This window comes from Cyphomyrmex costatus, unplaced genomic scaffold, assembly GCF_001594065.2.
Source record: "Cyphomyrmex costatus isolate MS0001 unplaced genomic scaffold, Ccosl1.0 scaffold474, whole genome shotgun sequence".
In the NCBI taxonomy this organism is placed as follows: Eukaryota; Metazoa; Arthropoda; class Insecta; order Hymenoptera; family Formicidae; genus Cyphomyrmex; species Cyphomyrmex costatus.
In genome coordinates, this window is record NW_017279009.1 from 1,378,929 (window position 1) to 1,395,656 (window position 16,728).

General features: G+C 29.0%; 4 protein-coding genes across 4 annotated transcripts; 2 read left to right on the forward strand and 2 right to left on the reverse strand.

The window, feature by feature from the left end:
* Nucleotides 1-776: 776 nt before the first annotated feature.
* On the reverse strand, nucleotides 777-2,549 carry LOC108777868 (uncharacterized). The gene is made up of 6 exons (XM_018544851.1): nucleotides 2,357-2,549; nucleotides 2,069-2,279; nucleotides 1,843-1,984; nucleotides 1,652-1,756; nucleotides 1,523-1,535; nucleotides 777-1,205 (listed from the first exon to the last, which is right to left on the reverse strand). The coding sequence occupies exons 1-6, from the start codon at nucleotides 2,482-2,484 to the stop codon at nucleotides 1,055-1,057; spliced, it is 750 nt and encodes a 249-aa protein (XP_018400353.1). The 5' UTR covers nucleotides 2,485-2,549; the 3' UTR covers nucleotides 777-1,054.
* Nucleotides 2,550-3,528: 979 nt separating this feature from the next.
* Nucleotides 3,529-5,319, forward strand: LOC108777985 (pre-mRNA-splicing factor RBM22). Its single transcript, XM_018545020.1, has 3 exons — nucleotides 3,529-3,672; nucleotides 3,779-3,832; nucleotides 4,138-5,319. The coding sequence occupies exons 1-3, from the start codon at nucleotides 3,619-3,621 to the stop codon at nucleotides 5,272-5,274; spliced, it is 1,245 nt and encodes a 414-aa protein (XP_018400522.1). The 5' UTR covers nucleotides 3,529-3,618; the 3' UTR covers nucleotides 5,275-5,319.
* Nucleotides 5,320-5,534: 215 nt separating this feature from the next.
* Nucleotides 5,535-9,414, forward strand: BBS5 (Bardet-Biedl syndrome 5 protein). The gene is made up of 8 exons (XM_018545065.1): nucleotides 5,535-5,587; nucleotides 5,813-5,961; nucleotides 6,516-6,565; nucleotides 6,637-6,764; nucleotides 6,840-6,975; nucleotides 7,814-7,915; nucleotides 8,602-8,793; nucleotides 9,113-9,414. Exons 1-8 carry the CDS (start codon nucleotides 5,538-5,540, stop codon nucleotides 9,326-9,328), a joined length of 1,023 nt encoding a protein of 340 aa, XP_018400567.1. The 5' UTR covers nucleotides 5,535-5,537; the 3' UTR covers nucleotides 9,329-9,414.
* A 216-nt stretch (nucleotides 9,415-9,630) lies between these two features.
* Nucleotides 9,631-14,884, reverse strand: adp (WD and tetratricopeptide repeats 1). The gene is made up of 13 exons (XM_018544991.1): nucleotides 14,814-14,884; nucleotides 14,588-14,718; nucleotides 14,397-14,508; nucleotides 13,736-14,119; nucleotides 13,223-13,343; nucleotides 12,972-13,142; nucleotides 12,763-12,890; nucleotides 12,274-12,401; nucleotides 12,098-12,178; nucleotides 11,693-11,835; nucleotides 10,945-11,092; nucleotides 10,197-10,389; nucleotides 9,631-9,977 (listed from the first exon to the last, which is right to left on the reverse strand). The coding sequence occupies exons 1-13, from the start codon at nucleotides 14,877-14,879 to the stop codon at nucleotides 9,771-9,773; spliced, it is 2,013 nt and encodes a 670-aa protein (XP_018400493.1). The 5' UTR covers nucleotides 14,880-14,884; the 3' UTR covers nucleotides 9,631-9,770.
* Nucleotides 14,885-16,728: the final 1,844 nt, after the last annotated feature.

Below are 16,728 nucleotides of genomic sequence, written 5' to 3' on the forward strand. Positions count from 1 at the left end.
TTAATTTTGATAAAATTAGGCTCATTTGATACATTTTTACACAAATAATTTTATCAATAACGGAGGTGGCAGAGAAGGTTTATCCAAAACAATATATAAATGTATTAATCAAATATCTAATTACTTTTCAAGTAATAGAATAAATAATTAATATTATAATCATGAATATGTCATAATTAAAGATAATGAGTCGACGAGGTGACGGCGTTGGCCAAATTAAGATGTGGGAATCTGGAAGAGACGAACAAATACTGGCTAGAGGAAGGGGAGGAAAAGAGGTGTATATTTTGTAAAAAAGGTAGGGATAATATAGAACACTATGTAAGAGAATATGAAGAAATGGAGGAGAGGTTCAATTTTAGGAGAGGATAAAGGAAGAATTTTAGAGAGGTTATGGAGTGAGGAGTTGGATGAAACTAAGGGTAAAGTTATAAGGAAACTGTGGAAGGATAGAGATAAGATTTTGAAATAGTTAAAAGAAAAGGATAAAGAAAAGAAACGAAAGGAAAGTGGGTAAGGTGAATAAAAATAATGAATAGGAACTCGGGAGCAAGGCAGGTTATATAAAATAAGGATGCGGTGGAAAGGTTTAAAGGATAGGCGGGAGTTGCAAATAGGTAGCATGATATAGGTATGATGGAAAGGAAAGAAATGAGGTACAATTATATATAGATATAGTTGTACTTGTATGTAATATTTAGAGGCTGTGGTAATGTAATATAATATAAAGTATAAGTAAAATAATGTAATAATAATAATTAAGGATAATGTGATAAGATATAATGTAAAGATAGTGTAAAATAAAGTGATAATGTAAAATTGTGATAACGTAACGTAATGCAATGTAATGTGTTAATGCGACAAGCTAACAATATGTTAGTGGCCCAAAGGGCAAGCGAATAAGTTATTTAGGATGAGGTAGTATTTGCAGAGGAGCGTATATAAGGTATGGAAGGATGTGTGTGGTTAAGAAATATTGTAAACCAAGTCCCCTTCTTGACTATTGTTAAGTGAATAATATATTTATTTATTATATTAAAGATAATGAGTTTTGTCAGGCATTTTTTCCAGCATAAGCATCAATAGCAATGCATAATTTCTTCCATAGTTCCATAAGATTGTTTTTTGTTAAGTTATACTTGCACAATTTTTTTAATAAAAAACGATTTTTTTCAGAAAATTCCATTCCTAAATCAATTCCATTTCTAAATCAATTATCAGTATTTTTTATCATTTATAGAATAATTTTGATTAAATCCAGAATTAATTTCAGCAATCAACTTAATCAGAAGTTACAAAATTTTATTATATAACTTGTAGTCCCTAATCCATTGTATGTATGTATATGTGTCATTAAACAATATACATATGAAAGATTAATAATTCTGTCTATATTAACAAAATATTGGAGATACTATTTAATAATTGAATTTATATTAACTCTTGATAAAAGTAATCAAAATTTAATCAAAATCACTTCTATAGTTTCTCTTTATTTAATAATAAGATAAAATTTTTATACCTATATCTGTAGACTGTATAAAAAAGAAATGTTTAAACTGCCATGTTTGTTCACAAAATTTAATTGTCCATTGAAATTTTATATAGATTTTTTCTGTATCTACAGGGGGATGTAAATATCCTGATATACCTCCATATTCCAGAGTATGTTGCTCAATACTTACATATTTCTGTATTTCTGAACTATGTAAAATTTTAGATCTAAGGATACAATTTTTTTCATAATCAGAAATTCCTAAAAAGAAACACAGCCTTTACTAATTAATATAATATAATTTATATAATTACTATAATAATCTTATTGTGTATGTGATTATTTACCAGACATAAGAAGAGAAAAATTTTTCTTATTTATAATTTCCTCAATCCAAGGAGATATTTCCAAACTATCACAATTATATTTATGGACATTGTTACTAAACTCATATTTCAAATTCTTGATTTCAAAATCATTATTTAAATTCTGAAAAAATAAATTAAAAAATAAATAAATAAAAGAAATAATTGTCTGTAAAATGATGTATTTTATAAAATTCTCCTTTTGCACCTTCAAAATCACTGTTAATTCTATATCAATGGAAATTGTTTTCGTTATTACTTTAGCTATGTATATATAAACATTATCATGTAACCATTTTCTATCAATATCTTTGAATGTTATTCCCATCACTTTAGCTGTAATATTACATAATTTAGCTTTGTACTTGGTAGACATGGATTCTGACAGTTTATGATCTTCATCGTCAGGAAACAGTCTGCTACAATTATTCATAGATTGTAGTTTAGTTTAGCCATAAAATAAATAAATTTACGCATTAATATTTAAATTCATTACGTATTGAAATTGGTTGATTTTTCACATCCATTTTCTTCTTGATCCTTCAATTTGTCTTTTAAATAAACAACCTCTTCTAAAAGTTGTTCTTTCAGATCACGTAAATGTATCAACTCTTCGTTTTCCATTTGTTTATGATGTTTATGATTTATCGGTGGAAGAAATACATATAAGGCCTGTTCTTTTTACCGAACTGGTACACAGAGTGCAATAAGTTGAAGTGAAACAGATATACGTTTGTTTCATTTCAACTTATTGCACTGTATGTACCAGTTCAGACAGTGCAGGCAAAAAGAACAGGCCTAGATACGCTCTGGGCCCATGGTGGAAGAATTAAAGTTGGATTATACTGGCCGTAAACTGTTAACTTATGCCGTAATCTGTAAAAATTGACCCATCACAGTCGAATGAGAGGGGAATAATCGATTATAATTGGTCAATTTTTACAGATTACAGCATAAGTTAACAGATTACGGCCAGTATAATCCAACCTTTTTACACGATTACACCTGGATCTACAATAGGTCTGTTCTTTATTGCTGAACTTTTGCACTAGTTCATCTTTCTTCCTTTTCTCTCCAGGAGAAGGGAAAAGGAAAAAAGGTGAACTGGTGCAAAAGTTCAGCAATAAAGAACAGACCTAATGTGTGTTAGGGTTGGGGATTATACTGGCCGTAATCTATTAACTTATGCTGTAATCTGTAAAAATTGACCAATTATAATCGATTATTCCCCTCTCATTCGACTGTGATTGGTCAATTTTTACAAATTACGGCATAAGTTAACAGATTACGGCCAGTATAAATCAACTTTAAACGGGGAGCACACTTTTGCATAACGCATGAACCATATACCTAAAGAATTTGATTGGTCCATTGACTCATGCATAAGAAAATGGACCAATCAAATTCTTTATGTATATGGTTTATGCGTTATGCAAAAGTCTGTGCTCCCCGCTTATCTTAAAGGCCTTAAGCTGTAATCACACTAGCGATTGAGATTGACGATTGAGGATTATTTTTCAACCAATCGGAGCAAAGCAGTCACCGATTACTTTGTTCCGATTGGTTGAGAAATAATCTTCAATCGTCAATCACAATCGCGCAATCGCTTGTGTGATTACGGCTTTAAAGGCCTCACAGCGCCTCACAGACTTAATACGCAAACTAAACTATGAAGAGCGGCGGTGACCGACCGTCCCTTACAAGTGAAATAAGTTAATACGCATTGGCCACATCAACTGGAGCCATTAACTAAGAAGAATGGCCACATCAAAGACGACTAATACATATAATAGACAAAATTGGGAAGATGCGGTAAGCATGAAAAAAATTTTTCGCTTTCGATACAAGTCTGTTTTGTGAAAATTATGCTATTTTTTATTTCATGTTTTCTTCATTGTCATGTTTTTTTTTTTTATAGGAATTCCCAATATTGTGTCAGACGTGTTTAGGAGACAATCCATATATTCGTATGGTAAGTAAAAGTATGGATGGTTGGCACAAAGTTTATTTGATTGTTATCTTTTATTACAAAATAAAACTAAAATAAATTGTCTGATGCACAAAATGATGAGATGTAGGTGACAAGCATGACATTTACTAATTAACAATTTTATTTTTAAAGTAAAATGTATATTGTAATGTATTCATGCATATGTATATATTAATATATGTAAGTGCATGCGTGCGCGCGCGTGTTTGTTATATGTTGTGTGTGTACAATATAATATTTTGTTTTTGAAACAATATTGTTATTGTGAATTGAACTTTGATTTACAGACCAAGGAGAAATATGGAAAGGAATGCAAGATATGTATGCGACCATTTACAGTATTTAGATGGTGTCCAGGAGCTAGGATGAGATTTAAGAAAACTGAAGTCTGTCAGACGTGCAGTCGATTGAAGAATGTCTGCCAAACATGTTTATTGGATTTGGAATATGGCTTGCCTATTCAAGTTCGCGATGCTGCTTTGAAGATTAAGGATGATTTACCACGTTCAGATGTAAATAAGGAATACTATGTACAAAACATAGACAATGAAATTGGAAAAATTGATCCAACAACACCTGCTGGTGCTGTTGGTAAGTCTGCTGCAGCTAGTGATCTGTTGATGAAACTGGCTAGGACGAGTCCTTATTATAAGAGAAACAGGCCACACATTTGCTCATTTTGGGTAAAGGGTGAATGTAAAAGAGGCGAGGAATGTCCTTATCGACATGAAAAACCAACAGATCCTGATGACCCATTGGCAGATCAGAACATAAAGGATCGTTATTATGGTGTCAATGATCCAGTGGCAGATAAACTAATGCGCAGGGCAGCAGCTATGCCTAAGCTAGACCCTCCTGAGGATAAATCCATTACAACATTATATATTGGTAACCTAGGTGACATATTAACAGAGAAACAGCTGCGTGATCATTTTTATCAATACGGTGAGATCCGCTCAGTGACCATGGTACCGCGTCAGCAATGTGCTTTCATTCAATATACACAGAGAAATGCTGCTGAAGCAGCAGCAGAGAGAACTTTTAATAAACTGATATTGGGTGGAAGACGGCTCACTATAAAATGGGGCCGTTCACAGGGAAGGCAAACAGTGTCTGCAGCAGAAGCAACGAGAGAGATCCTCGAACCTGTCCCAGGATTACCTGGCGCGTTACCACCACCGCCACCACCACCAGAAAGCATGGGTAGTAACTTTTTCAATCTGCAAACTACTCCTGGTATGATACCACCAATGATGATTCCACCACCACCAGTTGCTCCTCAATTTATGTTTCCTCCGCAAATAGCAACTGCTGCTGCTGCACCAATTTTTCCTCCAGGAACTACCCCCATTCATTATCCAAGTCAAGATCCGTCCAGGATGGGTGCATCACAGGGTATAGGCAAACCTTGGCCGGAGGAATAATATAATATATGCTATGCCAACTTTTTATCTAATTGTATAACATTACTTAAAGAAAAATACATCATTTTTGTCTATACTAATTTTCTCTTTTTATATAACGGTGAAATATGTGATATCTGTTGTTAAGTATTTGTATTGTGTTACACGAAAGAGTATCAGACCTATAACATCAATTTTGTTATGCATCTGTAGGTATGACAACAATATTGATTTTCAGCCTGGGAAAGTCAAGTTCTGTACTATAGTATTGTCCTGTTTAGCTGATGTCTAAAATGTGGCAAGACAACCAAGTCAAATTTGATGTTTCTCATTCGTAAATATAAAATTTAATTTTCTTTGAATTATTATTGAGTTTTTAGCTTTTACTGATATAGCTAAGTTTTGTTTTGCAAATATGTCAAATATGCTTTGCACACTTTGACAAACAAAGCAAAGTGATTAAATAGCTACATTTAGTGCCGAATGTGCTGAGTGAAAATATATATATAAGTTATTGAATAATACGGAGAAAAATATTAAATCTTTTTTGCATGTATAGTAATATGCAATTACGACCTGGTGAACTCACCGTCGACAAACTTGATATGATAGAAGATACAAAAGGCAATGCCGGAGATCTAGGAAGACTGATTGTCACCAACTTGAGAATTATATGGCATTCTTTATCCTTGCCACGAATTAACTTGAGTATGAAATGATTAGCATATGTATACATACAAATATAATTTTAAGTGAGAATATCATTCGATACGTACATATAATATATGATATGTGAGCAATACAAATAGACAAAGAAAGTTTTATTTTAACAAACTATGGTGTCTAATAATACTCTTTCTGCTTGAATTAAAATTTTACAATTTTCAGTTACTCAGTAAACGAGAATGGATTGAAATTGATTGAAATAGATTTAGATTTTCAGAAATATGTATTCGGGAACGTTGAAATAGATCCTTTTCAATCTCAATGCATTTTTATTCGTTCATAAGAATAGTACGAAGCAAATTTCTGTCTCAATTTAAAAATAACATTAGTGTTTTTAAGTGCATCCTGAATGCTCATTTAAAAAATTTGAACAAAAAATGCAGTTTTTCAATGCATTTACGTCCGATTGAATAAACAAATTATTTTTTTTATTAAATATGTACACTCAGATAAAATTACAATCCATTTTTAATAGATTCTTATTTACTGGGTTGTTTTTCTAAAAAAAAAAAAGTGATCGTGCAATGATTTTATAGGCATAGGCTATAATACAATTATCACAGCGAATACAAAAATTCTTCATACGGTAAGAACTACATATTTTTAGCATGAGCATATTGTTGACATAAAAATAACAAACAAGAGATTTCTTTTTAGATTCATGGTGTATATGTACAAGCTCTTCACGTATTAACTTCGTTCCGAAATTGTCGATATGAATTTATATTTACAAATCACGATACTAAAAGTACGAGACACTATACTTCGGTTATAGGTGTTTATAGGTGACGAACATTTTTTTGATCATACAATTAATAACGATGATAATCGTTCATTAAAAGCATTCATTATATATACAGAGCTTATGTATCATCGAAAATCTACAGAGAAATCAAACTAAGGAGCGGTATTATACGTGAAAATCGGCTGGTCTTATTACCTCAAGAAAAGGTGCACTCGTCTGTGAAGGACGTCTGGAATTTATCTATTGAACAGGTCTTTTTATTGAATATATAGTTTTCTATCACAAATCCCTGGTAAAGAAATTCTTATAATAAAAATTCTTATAATGTTTTTAAATTTTTTTCATATTTCAAGTTTATATGTAATGTATAAATTTTCAAAAAAAAATATTGTAAACGTCTTCAGATTTTAGAGGTCCACTGGAAATTATAAAATGAGAAATTTTTAAGAGAATATCTCAGAATTCAGATATATACATTTAAAAAGTTGCAAAAAAGATATGTAAAAATTTCTAAAAAGAATTATTATAAAAATAAAATTATGCAGAAATTATGGAATAATTTTTATTTAAAAAAGGCTTTTATAAAAAATAAATAATTTATCTCACTCACTTTTTCATGTTTCGCACGGTTAAGAATATAAATACGATCAAAAATATAAAATATGAGAAAAGATTTCAATCACAATAACAACATGTTATATGTTCATAAATATGGTTTTATAAAAGCTTATAGTTACAGAAATGTTTACGACACAATCAACACACGTGATTTGGCACATAAATAAATAGAAGAGGAATTATCAGTACAAGTTTATATGTAAAACACTGTTAATTTTTTTTATTTAAAATAATAATTATTATAAGTAAAATATTAACCATGCAGACTGAGAAATTAGAATTCAATTTTTATTATATTTAATGTCTATATATTTTATAGATATTAAATTATAGATATATATATATATATACATATATACACATATAATCTTCATATGTAGCCAAAAATGTTCAGAAAACGATCTATTTGTCCCTACAATTATTATTACATATATTATAATCTTTAATAAAAAAAATATAATTGCTTTTAAGGGAAATATCGGAACTTTTATTATAACAAATATACGTTTGGTATGGTATGCGGATGTAAATTATCAGTTTAATGTATCGATTCCTTATCTTACAATCGGAAATGTAAGTATTGAATTATGAATATGCATGTTACTTAAATTAAGACAATCAACGAAAATTAAAAAAATAACGAGTGGTAATCAGATTATCAGAAATATGCAATGTGCTTATAGTTTTAAGGCGGTTCTTTATATAATAAAGTGCTAAAATTTGGATTGATTTGAGGGGCCGTTTTAAGAGTCTATTTATTCAGCATCGCACACTCACTATCATAAAAAGTTAATAATAATAATGATAAAGAAATTATTACATAACGTAATCTTTATTTTTTATGTACATATTACAGAGAGAAATTGATTTATGTATAAAAATTTATATAATGTTTTATAGAAATATATATAGATATAACTTTAATATATGATTTTGGCAAATTAAAAACTTTTTCTTTTGCTCTAGTAAATTTTACATAAAAATTATGAATATTTTATATTAGAATAATTTAAAAATTTTAATGAATTTATTGGCTCATTGCTCTCTGTTTTTCTTTATTATTTTATGAATATTTTGTTAAATTTTTACGTTTTCTATAATGTTCAGCAATGATTCAAAATGACATTTATATCTAGAAACATTTTTATACTTACATTTACGTACATATTATGTTACATATTTTAATATTGTTAATGTTATAAAAAAAATTTACAAAACGTAAAAAAATTGTATGTACATACAAATACATTTTTTTGTAGATTACTATAAGGACATCGAAATTTGGGCCAACTTTAGTAATTTTAAGTACAGAAGCTAGTGGAGGATACATCTTAGGTTTTCGTGTTAATCCCTTGCAGCAGCTTCACATTACATACAAAGAAATATCAATACTCCGTTCAGAATGTGAAAAATTTCCTATTTTTGGTGTGGAATATACATTTGAACATCAGGTATTTTTATATTAAATTAATATCCCAGTAATCGAGAATTGATTAAAAAAAAAACATTCTTGTTTACTGATGAGATGTATTATATTTTATCGATGTCATAAAAGCTGAAGATTGTCTTAGTCAAAAGTAAACAAATCAAACATTTGATCGTTACTTTTCCTTCTTGCTCATAACAGTTATGATTTGATTATAATTAAAAATTTAATTGTATCGTAAATTTGTCTTCAAATGCTTTATAAAATTTTGTATGTTATTCAAAATTAAATTTCAATAAATTTTTTTCAATGTAACAGTGATGAAAGTATCCTTACCATTATAGGCACCTGCACAAGAAGAGATTAGTGTAGAACATTTTACTGAGATACAAGATAATCAAGCTGAAATATCAAATATATTTGGTTATTATTTCTCTGAGAGAGAAACAAGTCAAAGAAAACCAAATTATTCGATTCATTTAGGACTCGCGACGGAAGAGCCAAGAGAAGGCAGTACATTACAGAATTTATGGGAACTTGTACCATCATCTGTTAATTAATTCCTTTGAATCATTAAAAAATTTTTTAATTTTCCGTACCAATGTATAAACTCAGGATAAATTATGTGACAATGCTTTCTTATCATAGGGGATAAAAGTAAATCAATTTATACAAAGAAATATAACATGATATATTATTAACTACATCTTATAAGACTTATCATGGAATATAATTCATATTAATAGTTTTTCGCGTTTGTTATTAACATATCCACAACGCATAGTAAATAAGATTCTACTTTATCTTTAATTTTACAAAGATATTTTGACTCAATAAATTATTATACAACAAAAGTGCTTCGAGACACATCAGTGAAAGAAGAAAATAAATAATTGAGATTGAAATAATAGTGTGGCTGATATTATAATATAATATGTAAGTGATATAAATTCTCAATTATCTAGCCACTGTTAGTATGTTGTTTTCCATGTGTTGCAAAATTTAACTTGGTCTACAATTTAAAGCTTGTGTTATTGGCTGATCATGCTGATCTTCACTGTCTTCATCGCTAAATTCATGCTGAGGAACGGGAAATCTGTATCCCATGTTCATGAGCATTAATTCAAATGGATCACTGTTCATGCGTATTTGATTGGCTGATGCAGCGTCATCTAGATTTTGAATTTCTCTTTCATTCACACTACCATCCTGTAATATCAAATTTAAATTGAGTTAATGGAATTTGCAATATTTTATATATTGTCCTTTGTCTTAAAATTAAATTTCTATTTAATTTCTATCGTGTATTTGAAATTTATTAATTACATTTATTAGGTCTGTCTCTGTTAATTTACGAAATAAAAAGAGACATCCTGTGTATCTAATCAAACACAAATATATAATGAATAAATAGAAAATACAATTTACCTCTGGCCATGGACTCCATAATCTGATAACTGGATCGATGCCACTAGTAGCTAACAAGCACATGGATGGATGTGGTTGTAAACAATTAACGATTCTTTCGTCTCCTCGCAACACACGTACGATATTGGTAGTATTACGATCCCAGATAAAAAATGAACCATCATCTGACCCAGCCACTATATATTGACCATTACTTAAAAAGGAAGATAATATTCAATGATTAACGTTTTTAAGTTAATCTTACTCACAAATAATATAAATTTTGGAAAAAATAAAATTAATTATCAATATTCAATACTAAAGACCGTTAATATAAGAACATAACTAATACGAATACGAAGCCTATAACAGTTTAGCTTGGATCTTTAATTGCTTATATATATAAAATTTCGCGTGAGTTTATATACTAATATATGTAGTCCCCTCAAACTGCGCGCCGAGCAATCGTCGGACTTGAAACGCAACTCCAATAAACCACGCGGTACTATCACGAATTAAAACAAATTAATAATTAATTGATGCTCTTCTGGCATCTTATAACAACGTTAAATTGTATTAAAATCTGAATACTAAATCTGGAAAATTTTTCTTATTGCGAAAAATATTACCTCGGCTGAGAATCGAACACGGATATCTTGCTTTACGCGCAAGTGTCCAATTAAACTACCGAGGCCTTAGTAATATATTATTTAATAAAAATTAATTATATATAAATTATAATTATATAACTATTTATAAATCTATTTACTTTCCAAAGAAGTTTGCCTCTTTTATGTCGGTCGTAGTATTACAATGACCACAAAACCTCATTTTATAGTCGATTGTATTATGCCTCCATTCTTGCTCATATTCTGATAATGGAAGGAATGTCTGCCTAGTTTGTGTGATATCTTTCCCTATATATAATACATAAAATGCATTAAAATTAATTTCTTATTGGTTGTGTTTCTTAAAATTAATTCTTTTAATAATAAAAAAGTAAAGATATACAAAAATATTTATTAAAATACCAAAAAAATTACAATTTTTAAGATTTTTTAATGCTTCATTCTGACAAATTTTGACATGAAATTTAAAATATCTTGTAAATTTTTTTTTTTCATAATTGTACATTATTGTTGCGAAATGAGAGAATAATGAGATGAATAAATTGGTGAATGAATGTGTGCTGAAGTGATGTAAAAAAAAACACATTATTGTTTTTCGAAAAAATGCGCAAATTGCATAATTTTTTTTTAAAAGCAACTATTGCTTTTTTCTGCATTAAATAATTCATCTTATTATTCTATCCATAAAAATATTAAAGTACGGTAATAAAAAATAATTAATTTACGAGATATTTTATATTTTGTGTCAAAATTTGCCAGAATAGAAAAAAATATGTCATAAAATATTGATTTTTTAAAAATTAATTAATAAAATTGATTAGAATGAATGAGCATTCTGTATATACAGTATTTTTATATAGAAAAATAGTAAAATTAAAATAGTGTTACCGGCATCGATAGCTTCCCTTATATCCATTTTTAAGGCTCTACATGCTGAATTAGATGCATATTCTGGAAATTTTTGTTGAAAATTCTTGAGCACCTTATCCGCTTCAATCGATCGATTTAAATCAAATAGGCAACGTGCCAATCTACACACATGTGTGTAAACAATAAATTATATTAATAGATTTTAATAGTGTATATTTGTTCGTTAAAATATTAAATGGAAATATTGATAATATTAATGTACTAGAACACTTCAAATAATACAAATAAATAAGTTTTTATATAAATTGTAATTGGTATTGCAAAAATATATTTCATACAGCTATAGTGTTTCGAACTATTTATATCTATGGTGATTGAACATTCTCTCAAATTCTTCAATTATAACAAATATATTAAGTTTACCTAAAATGAGCTTTTACATGTTCTGGATCAAGAAGTAATGTTGTCTTACAATCTCGTAAAGCAGCATAAACATCACCATCCCTAAGAATTTCATAATTATGCATACTTATATACACGTGTATAACAATTTAACAATTATTTATCTTATACATACTGTTATGAGCGAGAATAGTTACCAAGCACGTTTCATATAAGCAGCTGCCCGATTAGCAAACAATACTGCTGCAGTTGGACAGTTTGAAATTGCTTTATTATACAAATTAATTGCTAATGAATATTTCTGCTGCTCAAAACCTTCATTTGCCTATCGACCATAAAAAGCATTATATTAAATATACTAATATTAAAAATTAAAGTTTTCTTAAAAATCAACATTATTTAATGCTCTATATATATAACTTTTGTATATACTCGGTATATTTTTCTCTTTATATTTAAATGTAACAATTTGAATTTATTACGAGGTGTCATTAAACATGAAATCTATAACTTATATAAATCACAAAAATGGATAAGAAATGTTTAGAGATAAATCCAACATTCAAGATCTAGTATATAAAGATAATAAAATAAAATTTTATTGTGGAAAAAAATTTCTTTATATGCTAAACATTAATTTTTTATTTAATATATGCATAAAAAATACAAACTCTGTATAAACTTACTAGGCGTTTTATTTCTTCAACATGCGGTGGTAATATCCTTATATTTTTATCTACAAAATCTCCTGCTTCGTCTACATCGTTCTGTTTTACATAATATTCGTCAAGTCTTTGATCTTGCTCAATTGAGCCTATTAAAAAGTGGATCATCACACATACACAGAATAGTAATTCTGATTACACATACAACAAAAGCAATAGCGTTACATTACCTGGAGATTTCCAGGATGAACCGAAAATTTTTTTTGTACTGTTCGAATCATTGATATCAAATAGGTAAATCTGTTCTCCACCCATATTCACAAGTAATTCATTTCCATCGTCGCTGAATGTCAAGTAGGTGGTCGTAATGCTCCTGGTACCATCACGAGAGCGAAGGTGACCTATTGAATATTAGATCGAATAGTTTCGATTAAAACAATTATGTAATATGACAGCATACGCTATCTCTGTAGGAACAAACCTGCAATAAAATACTGCACACTACCCAGTGGAATATTGTCATCTGGATCACCTTTGCCTGCTCGATATGTGCTAATATTTGCCCCATTCGAATTATCATGTATAGAAGGAGATGGTGGAACCTATAATTTCATGACCAGAATGTGTTATAATGTAAAAGATATTGACACTAAGGTTCTTAGAATAGTCACTACAACTATAATATCAACAACAAATCATGACGTCAGAAGCAAGTAATGACACATTAATTTTCATTATGTGCCATTTATAAACAAAGACAATTTGAATAAAATAAGAATCGCCTTAAAATATTTGGAAAAATGGACAAAAAATGTGCCTTCCTAACAGTAAATAATTGTAAAAAGTGACAAAAAATTCACGTGTAAGTGAAAATAGACTACGCATACGCATAAATATGCGAATAAAAGCACTTCATGTAACTTTCATCACTTTTCATGATTATTTATTGACTGTTAAGTATTAGTTAAAATAAATCTAGATTAAATAGAATCACCTGCGATAGTTTTATCATTCGTCGGTCATACATTCTAATGTACGCATCGTTAGCACCAATGGCTATTAGTTCAGGTTTCCTTGGGTTCACAGCAATGCACTTGCCCTCTGCATAACAACCCGTATGATATACCAGATTCACTAGTACACTATGATCATTACTCTTGCAAACATGCGGTGTACGAATGTCATATTGCAAAAAGAGACCGTCTTCTCCAGCGCTCCAAAATAAAAATGGTATACTGGGAACGGTAGCAATACGCTTAATACGTTGTTTGTGGCATTTACATATAAATATTGGTTCAGAGAGTGTAAGATCATGTACTCGAATTCTACAATCAGCTGCACCTGACACCAGTACACTGTCATTTGATTTTGGCATAAACTAAAAGCAAATACAAATATCAAAATAAATCTTATGTAAAATCGTGAAAATAATTTAATGCTCTGAATAATTATACTAGAGTACTAGAGTCTCTCTCTTACAAAAATGTAATAAGCTTGTTAATTCTAGAAAAACCCATTACATATTCTTATAATCATATACACAAGTTTTGAAAATTACTTGACATCCAATACATATGTATATTTATAAAATATTATATTTTATAAAGTTATAAATCAATAAATGTTGCAGAAAAAATAGATCAACATTAACTTACTTTTACAGAGAAAATATTTCCACGATGGCCTGAATGAAGTACCAATTTTTTTTCATAACGAAAAGGGTCCCATAATATAATATCTTTATCATCTGATGCTGACGCAAGCACTCTATACAAAAAAATATAATTTTATATACAATTATTAATTAAATTATGTCTTAATAAAAACGTAGATAATAGATACATACTGCCCAGTCTCATTCCATTCTAAACAATTGACACATCCTGAATGACCATTTAATTCTTTTTCTAAACCCAGACGTGATATCAAATTTTCAGTAACATGTAGTTTTTGTAAAATCATGTGTGTCACTGAGTCCTGTATTACATTATGTATTATACATATATAATTATATACAATTGCAAACATTAGTAAACACATATTTAAAAATATTTGAAAACTATTTAACTTACTTGTATTTCTCTCTGACGTATTAAATCCAGGACTCTATAGTCCTTCTTCTGGATATTAGGAAACATTTTAATACAAAATATTATTTATTTATTGTGGCACAATATAAATTAATATTTCCTGAAAATATAGATCAAGATATATAATATAAAAAACTTAATTTATAAATTTACAAATTAAATATTTAAAAGATTTATTAATAAGAGAATATAAACATAAAGGTAAAAGATATATTTTACCTCAATGTACAAAACATACAATCTGACTTATGCTCATTTCCACCAATGCAGATTAACTTTAATCTCGGTTCAATTTGCTCTTCATCTTTTTCTAATTCTAAAAATTAGAAAAAAATTAACAGTAAGTTAGACCGAGATTAAAGTTAATCTGCATTGGTTGAAACTGGCATTATAGCATATTCAATTGGATGTTCTACACTAATAAATATAGCCATCGAACAATGATATAATTTGTATAAAATACAAATATTTTGAATTATAAAAGATGTTATTGAACAGGATAATAAAATATATTTAGGATTTCATAGTTTACTCTGTTTTTCTATTTACATTGAAAATATTTTTATATATCAATCAATATCTTTATAATGAGACTTTAATATGCATTAGTACGCATCTAATCAAATTCCTTTCTCTGTCACATCTATTTTAGAAAATATGTTTCTACAAACACATACATACATACTAACATAATCGTTAATTTGATCATTATTAATAAATGCATTAAGCATAACTACTTGTTATGTGGAATAATCTGTTATTGTTTTAATAAAATGACAAACAGAACAGAATTCTAATACTAGATTAATATTATCGAAGTTTATTTTTGTAGAAACATAATTTTTTATTTTATTATCTCGATAATACACAATTGATGTAACCAAATAAACGTGAAATTAAAGTACATAGATATACAAATATATGTGTATGCAATATATACAAATACAGTAAACAAAAAATGATTGTCAGTGACGGAGATTACATCGAAATAATAATTTTCAATATCATTACCGAAAGTTTCTCTCTGTTACTATTTATACTTCGAAATATAAAAATGCCAAGAGACTTACTCGCTTATTTAAAAGTCATTGTGCATAAATTCTGCATTATAGATCGATACATATGTTTTATCCAATTATTTATTCCTCGCATGATTAAATGCACAATACAGAATAAAAAGAATAAGAAGTTATGAAGCGGTTATCTTGCTCTTCGTCAGAATATTGATACAAAATACTCCAGAAGGTATGACATATAAAAAGAGATATGATGGGTTATAAGAATGTAAAGAAGGGGAAAAGAGAGAATAGGGTAAAGAGGGCGAATGTGTAGAGAGGGGAAGCGTAGGGAGAAATTACCGAGACTACAGATCTGTTCACGTTGCTTGAAATCCCCACAAATTTTTGAACTTAAAGTAAGATAGATATATATTTACACGTGTCGAAAAGAGAGAAAGCGAAGACGCAATAGGTGCAAAAAGTGCAAGCAACGCGAACAGTCTTAAGGTACTTTTTCATGCGCAGCACGCTGCAGCAGCAATTCGTTACTATTGGTTAAGAATTTTATGTAAGCTAGACGACGCACTTCCGGCGCAAAATACATTTTGCCGCAGTTCGTTGAAGTTGAACCGAACGAACAGCAAACAGCAAGCGGCAAAATCGAGAAAGCGTACAATATGTCCGTCGTTTCATTATGAAAATATTATTTATTGCAATAAATATTAGGAAAATAAACGAAGAATGGCTTCGGATAAGGTACGAATGTTTGTAAATTAGATCATTTTATACTTTACACTTTACTTTTTCAAATTTGTGATAAAGTATAAAATGATCTAATTTACGAACATGTATCCGTACCTCATCCGAAGCCATTTTTCGTTTATTTTCCTAATATTTAT